Source organism: Ziziphus jujuba, chromosome 1, assembly GCF_031755915.1.
Source record: "Ziziphus jujuba cultivar Dongzao chromosome 1, ASM3175591v1".
Lineage (NCBI taxonomy): Eukaryota > Viridiplantae > Streptophyta > Magnoliopsida > Rosales > Rhamnaceae > Ziziphus > Ziziphus jujuba.
In genome coordinates, this window is record NC_083379.1 from 16,669,705 (window position 1) to 16,676,689 (window position 6,985).

The window sequence follows — 6,985 nt, forward strand, 5'->3', positions numbered from 1 at the left end:
AAAAATGTGACGAAAAAGTTTCAAAACCAACATCATATAAGAAACCTGAAAGAAACCGTGATTTAATTCCTCCTCACAATATGCATAAAAAACAAATTGCCAAGAAAAGAAAGGAAAGAGAATACATGCACAACATGATAGAAACACAAAAATAGCCAGATCAAGTGGAATAGCAGTTTAAAACGAAGAATAGTGTGCCACATACATATACTAAACATATAACCAAAGCAAAATCATAATCCACCCCCTTAAAGATGTGGGCATAGCTCAGACAGACCAGTTTTAATTTTTAGCAAAACTAACCAAAAAACAATAAAAGAAATAAAAAATAAGATCCCTTGTCACTGAAGACCAACTAACCCAACGTATTACATCTTCTCTCCAACTGACCATACAAACTAGAGTAACAAAGCAAACAGATTAAGCTACTAGATTTGAACACAGCCATAATATACTTCGATATTGACTTCAAATTTTTTTTTTTTAAAATATGCCATCAACTTTTGAATTAGAAAATCAAACAAATTAGAAATGTCTAAAAACACAAAGATAATATGGAAGAACATCAAAACGTAAATTAGGAAATAGACTTGAGTCTAATAAATGCATACATCAATAGGACATAGGAAAAATATTACAAAAGTACTAAAACATTATTTAAAGGCCTCAGAAGAGCCACCAAGATAAAAGCACAAGGTCTAAACTTCATATTATCCATATTCATAAACCACAGAAATACCCAACCAATGTCGCTGCCTAGAAACCACCACGAAGACGGAGGACAAGATGAAGAGTGGACTCCTTCTGAATGTTGTAATCAGCCAGAGTTCTTCCATCCTCCAACTGCTTTCCAGCAAAGATCAACCTCTGTTGGTCTGGTGGGATACCCTCCTTATCCTGAATCTTAGCTTTGACATTATCAATAGTGTCAGAGCTCTCCACTTCCAGAGTGATGGTCTTTCCAGTGAGAGTCTTCACAAAGATCTGCATGCCACCCCTGAGACGCAGCACAAGATGGAGGGTTGACTCCTTCTGAATGTTGTAATCAGCAAGGGTCCTGCCATCCTCAAGCTGCTTTCCAGCGAAAATCAACCTCTGCTGGTCCGGGGGTATACCCTCCTTGTCTTGGATTTTGGCCTTCACATTATCAATGGTGTCAGAGCTTTCTACTTCAAGGGTAATAGTCTTTCCTGTGAGGGTCTTAACGAATATCTGCATGCCACCACGGAGACGAAGGACAAGATGGAGGGTGGACTCCTTCTGGATGTTATAATCAGCAAGTGTACGACCGTCCTCAAGTTGTTTTCCGGCGAAGATTAGCCTCTGCTGGTCTGGAGGAATACCTTCCTTATCTTGAATCTTAGCCTTGACGTTGTCGATGGTGTCAGAGCTTTCGACCTCAAGGGTGATGGTCTTGCCGGTGAGAGTCTTAACAAAGATCTGCATGCCACCACGTAGACGGAGAACCAGATGGAGGGTTGACTCCTTCTGGATATTGTAGTCGGCTAGGGTACGACCGTCCTCTAGTTGCTTTCCTGCGAAGATCAATCTTTGCTGATCTGGGGGAATTCCCTCTTTGTCCTGGATCTTGGCTTTGACGTTGTCGATGGTGTCAGAGCTCTCGACCTCGAGAGTGATGGTCTTGCCGGTTAAGGTTTTGACGAAGATTTGCATCTATGGATGACAAAACCAGAATTAGAACCCTAAATAAAAAAAATCCAATGCAGATCTACAAATGAATAATCGATCTATAGAAAATCAATTAATAGAAGGGATTTTTTAAAAGAATTTCAAAAACAGATTTAAGAAAATCTATCAGATCTGAAACAAATTCATGTATAAGATTTCAAATCCATCAAATTAGAGGCATAGTCGAAATTAGAATCATAAATTTCACGACGAATAGCGAATCAATCGATTTGTTTTTCTAATACAAAAGGAAATCAAACTGCAAAATTTTCAAATTCCTTTTTTTAATTTTTATTTTCCAATTGAAAATCATCGTCTCGATAAGAAAAATCTAATCTAATCTAATCAAATCAGGGCCAATTTTAATATAATAAAATCAAAGAAAAAAGAAATTCAATTTTCCATCTGAATACCTAGATCTTCCAAAGGCAACAAACAAATAAAAGAAAATTTTGCAGAGAGACGGAATGGAAAAATGGAAAAAAGAAGCAGATACCTTGAGAGAGTGATTGAAAAGCTCGAAAGAATTCCCTGAAATTGATTTGTGAAATAAGTGAAGATTACTCACGGGCTCTGGGGCTTTATTTATAGGACGAAATAGTCGACCCTACTACGGCGATGGCCAATTGGAGATTCCAACTTGCAAAAGAGGTCTAATAGAATCATGACGCGTGTTTAGGATGAGGTGTCACGCACTCGTTTACACGGCAAGTTTTGGAATATATAAGTGCTAATTACGCTCAGACATCCGCTCATCCACTCGTTCTTTCCAACATCTATTACTTTTTACAAAAACCAAAGTATATTTTAATTAAAACAAAAGCTATGTGGAACTGGGTATATATTATGAAACTGCCATTCATTTCTTTTACAATGCAATGCTAATTTATTTTATAATTAAAATAAATAAAACTATAATATTTGATAGTTATTTATTTATTTTTAATTAAAATAAAAAATATAAATTATTAATAGATTTATCAAAGTAATATAATTTAATAAAAAAAAAATATTGTAGGAATGAAAAATAAGAGAAGCTTAATAAAAAAATTAAAAGATTCTAATTTAAAAAAAAAATAAAATACATAATTGACATATTTAATTAATTAATGATATATATTTATTAATTTATCAAATTTTATTGATTATTTTAATTTTTAAATAGTATTAGTTTTATAATTATATTATATAAATTTATTATAGTTTTAGTTATTAAATAAACAAAAATGGTTAAGTTGAAAAGAGAAATGTATAAAAATTTTTATTATATTAAAATATTTATTTTGTTTTAGTTAAAGATATAGAATGAATATCAATTTTATAATTAAATTGGATATGCTATATAATACTTCAAAAATATACATGTGAGATAAAAAAAAAAAATTAGAAAAAACAAAAGTGAAAGAAGCTTTTTATACGGAAATGGATCCGACGATGATATGTCAATAAGTTGTAAAATTAATGAGCAATCTTTTTATGGAAATTGCATCTTGATTTTGAAAAAAGTTAAAAAACACTCGTTAGATGCCAGTGAATGGGGCGTGTGCTGCAAGCATTTCTCATTTGTCATATGGCCATATCCAGCGCATGTCGGATAACACTGTTACTTAACCCCAATATTAACATCCATTATCGTCATTCTTCGCTGCCCATTACATCCGTTAAAACGGGGCGTTAAATCTGTCAACATCGCAGATTTCTGTTTTCTCCCAAAATTGACTTCTTCCTCCGAAATTGGACCCTGTTCAACTCGGCCTGTTTAACATCATGCCCAGCCATATGGCCCATTATACTTTTTCCTTTTTTTAAAAGAAAAAAAAAATAAAATATATATATATATATAAACATTTTTGGATTTTAACTAACATTAGCATATCAATATCATTAATTTGGATAGAAATTATATCCTCATAAATCATAATCTATTTTACAAACTCAATTGGTAGACCACACCTAATCCTACCTTATTCTAACATTTTATTACATATATATATATATATATATATTTTTTTTTTTTTTCCCCCTTCACCATGCATATTATTATTATTATATATAAATATAGCTAATATTCATATTCAATCTACAAAGTAGGTAACTTCAGATCTTTCAGTGATTCCATAATCACTCAGAGACAAATTATCATCCAGAAATGTATTATTAAGATCGTCGTACAACCTGGTAATATTAGGCTCACCAAAATATTCCCTAATAATCTCCTTCAATTTGGCCACAGTGATGGTTTCATTGACCAAGAGGGTATGGTCTACGTCCACGCCGTGTTTGAACACAAAGAGGTCAATTTTCCTAACCAGGTTGATGGTCGCTTCCGAAGGAATTTCATAATCTTCCAACGTACGGTCATCTTCTAGCCATTCCCCATTGTACTCAAGGTCTTGCTTTCTGATTGGTAGTCCAATAATAAACTCATCCTTAATCTTTTGTTTCAATTGCCTAACTTTTGCATCAGCACGAATCTGATATGAACATGGCGCACCAATCCATTCGATGTTGACTTCAATCATCTGCCAAAATATCAAAAACGATTTTATTAATTAATTTTCCAATTAACACCAAAAAAAAAAAAAATACAAATTAACAAAGGTTCTAGAAATTTTAATATGTAATATATGTAATATATATAATATATATACCTCCGGCTCTTCTGGTGATGGAGGATCCATAAGGTTGGTTTTGGAGAAGTACTAAAAGGTGGAAATATATTATAGATGGGTATTTTTTATTTTTGAGGAGAAAATTGATGTTTGTTTATTCTTGTTTAGCTAATGGTTGTGAGAATATAAAGGGTAAAGTAAATGTAAATTTGATGAATATATTCGTTTCAATTCAATGCATGCATGATTTGTTTCAAAGTCACATAAACATAATGATTATGCGGATGGTAATAAGAGTAAATGCATTTATATAGCTTGAGAATATATAATTTGCATATTTTGAGCTCTAATTAATTTATATATAGTAATTGCCTCACTAAAATATAGGCTAATGTTGGTTTTTCATCTCATCAATTGATGACCCCACAAATTAAATGTGATCACAGTAATAACAAACACAGTACTTGTGACAATACTGGACCATGCATACAATATTTTTTTATGGCCACAAAGATCAGATACAAAAAGAATGCAAGCTAGTTTCCAACATATTTAACAATATAATTTCTTTTTTTAATTTAAAAATATAATTTATTTAAAAAAATAGAATTTTTTTTTTAACTCTTTTTCTCACCAAAAATAAAAATAGTGAAATTTTAACATGATTTTTGCGCGGATACAGTTTGTGTTGGTGGAGCATCTCCAAATTAGCTCAAGTTCAGACTATTACCAACCCCAATACGTAATTTAATTATCGAAGCTCTTAACTAAGGTTGAGTTAAGAGCTTTGTTACTCAACACAGTAATGAACGTACATGTAATTTACCACTTTTAACAGTGGAGCAGTAGCAATGGCTGTATAAATTCTACAGCAAGTTATGCACAATATAAGGGACAAAATTAATGAATTCGTTGCACGTGTTTACCTTTTCCTTGGAATTATAGTTTTATGAGAAAGTTGTAGCCTCAGCTTATTCATTCAATTTTTTTGGTTAATATAACCCTTTCAGCCCCAAAAAAAAAAAAAAAGAAAAAAAGAAAAAAATCTATGCAAAGCTTGTTAGATTTTCATTTAATTAAAATGTGGTGCATTCGGGTTTATTTTGTTAAATATAATGTCACAATTAAGCCCCAAAGTTTTAAGAATAGCCATTAGATGATCTTGGCAAGACAACCTTGAAAGTAACAGAACAATTCCTTCCCACCAACTATTTGTTGATTTTCCTCAATGTTGTGCAATATTCTGACATTCTATGAGAAGCGCAAGCAGTAATTATAAGTTTATTGAGTGCCATGCCATCAATGAGATGGTGAATGTCATTTATATATAAGGACATTAATATTATTTAGTTAAAATCTCAAATAGTTTTATTCATTATTTATTAATTCCACCTTGTATTTACTGACCATAGGACAAGCATACTCATTCCTAATCCTAAGGGGTGGGGCACCTCAACAATTAGCCCGACTTAACTATTACTAAGCTATACTTAATTGAATTATTGTAGCTCTTAACTAAGGTTGAGTTCAGAGCTTTGTTATCCTGTATAGATTTTCATTTAAAATTAAAATGTGTGGCTCATTCAGATTTATGTTGTTAAGTAGAATGTCTTAATTAAGCCCCAAAGTTTTTTTTGGCTAAAAAGTGGTAATTATATAAATTTTACAATATTTAATTAAAACTTAAATCTTATTATTCTTTATTAATTACACCTTACATTTATTGACCATAGGACATGCATACTCATTCCTAATCCTAAATACCACATTAAGCTAAAGATAGATAATTCAACGCCTCTATAATCCATCCAAATAAGCTACTACATATATGTCAATTAAAATATACTTCACTACCATCAAAATCAACAGCACTAAGAAGCCTATGTTCATCGACAAGTAACTCTCCTGCCAAATCGAGCACGATCTTATCAGTAGGCTTGCCAAATTGAGCAGAAACCATGTTGTAGAGGTCACCCACAGTCATGCCGTTGTGTGCATCAAAAGGATAGGAGACCCTGTCTTTCCTCACAGATATTTGTATTTTGGTAAACACAGTGATGGTAGCATCGTTTGGAATTTCGTAGTGTTCCAGCTTCATTTCGTCTTTCAGTGACTGCCCATTGAAGTGAAGCTCTTGCTTTTCCGCTACCAATCCAATTGCATTGTTTGCCTCTATTTTCTTCTTCAATTCCATAACTGTTTCATCAACCGAGATGTTAATGCTGGTTACTGGCCTGCCGTACCAAATTAGTTCGATCCGGATCACCTGCAAAGTTGAAAGCCAAATATTTCATTATTAGTTTCCAACATCATTAGAAAAAGAGAAGGAATTAGGAACAAAAATATATACTAGAAACCACCTGAGGCTCTGCTGGATCCATATGGTTAATTTGTGTAGGCAGGGAAGTGAGTAAGAAGGTGATTAAATTATATGGGTAAACAATGTTAATTTTTAGTTAAAAAGTTGGGGTGTTTTAGCTTGTTTATATAGATGTTGTTCATGCTAGCTAGGTAGCTATAGCTTTATCGGGATGCATGAGGAAGGTTAAATGTAATTTGGATGTTGAACATGTTTCTTTCATGCATGCTTGTTTAGTTGTGCTTAACAAAATCACATAAAAAATATTGAAAAAATGAAAACAGAGTAAATATGCGTGAAAGAAACAAACGGATATTGCCATGGT

The 6,985-nt window shown here is 32.5% G+C and overlaps 3 protein-coding genes across 3 annotated transcripts; all 3 read right to left on the minus strand.

The window, feature by feature from the left end:
- Positions 1-555: 555 nt before the first annotated feature.
- On the minus strand, positions 556-2,344 carry LOC107420858 (polyubiquitin). The gene is made up of 2 exons (XM_016029925.4): positions 2,186-2,344; positions 556-1,674 (listed from the first exon to the last, which is right to left on the minus strand). The coding sequence occupies exon 2, from the start codon at positions 1,672-1,674 to the stop codon at positions 757-759; it is 918 nt and encodes a 305-aa protein (XP_015885411.1). The 5' UTR covers positions 2,186-2,344; the 3' UTR covers positions 556-756.
- A 1,379-nt stretch (positions 2,345-3,723) lies between these two features.
- LOC107419368 (uncharacterized) lies at positions 3,724-4,437 on the minus strand. The gene is made up of 2 exons (XM_025068429.3): positions 4,341-4,437; positions 3,724-4,211 (listed from the first exon to the last, which is right to left on the minus strand). The coding sequence occupies exons 1-2, from the start codon at positions 4,368-4,370 to the stop codon at positions 3,765-3,767; spliced, it is 477 nt and encodes a 158-aa protein (XP_024924197.3). The 5' UTR covers positions 4,371-4,437; the 3' UTR covers positions 3,724-3,764.
- Positions 4,438-6,002: 1,565 nt separating this feature from the next.
- LOC112491255 (uncharacterized) lies at positions 6,003-6,736 on the minus strand. Its single transcript, XM_025072537.3, has 2 exons — positions 6,662-6,736; positions 6,003-6,567 (listed from the first exon to the last, which is right to left on the minus strand). The coding sequence occupies exons 1-2, from the start codon at positions 6,680-6,682 to the stop codon at positions 6,133-6,135; spliced, it is 456 nt and encodes a 151-aa protein (XP_024928305.1). The 5' UTR covers positions 6,683-6,736; the 3' UTR covers positions 6,003-6,132.
- Between the last annotated feature and the right edge of the window lie 249 nt (positions 6,737-6,985).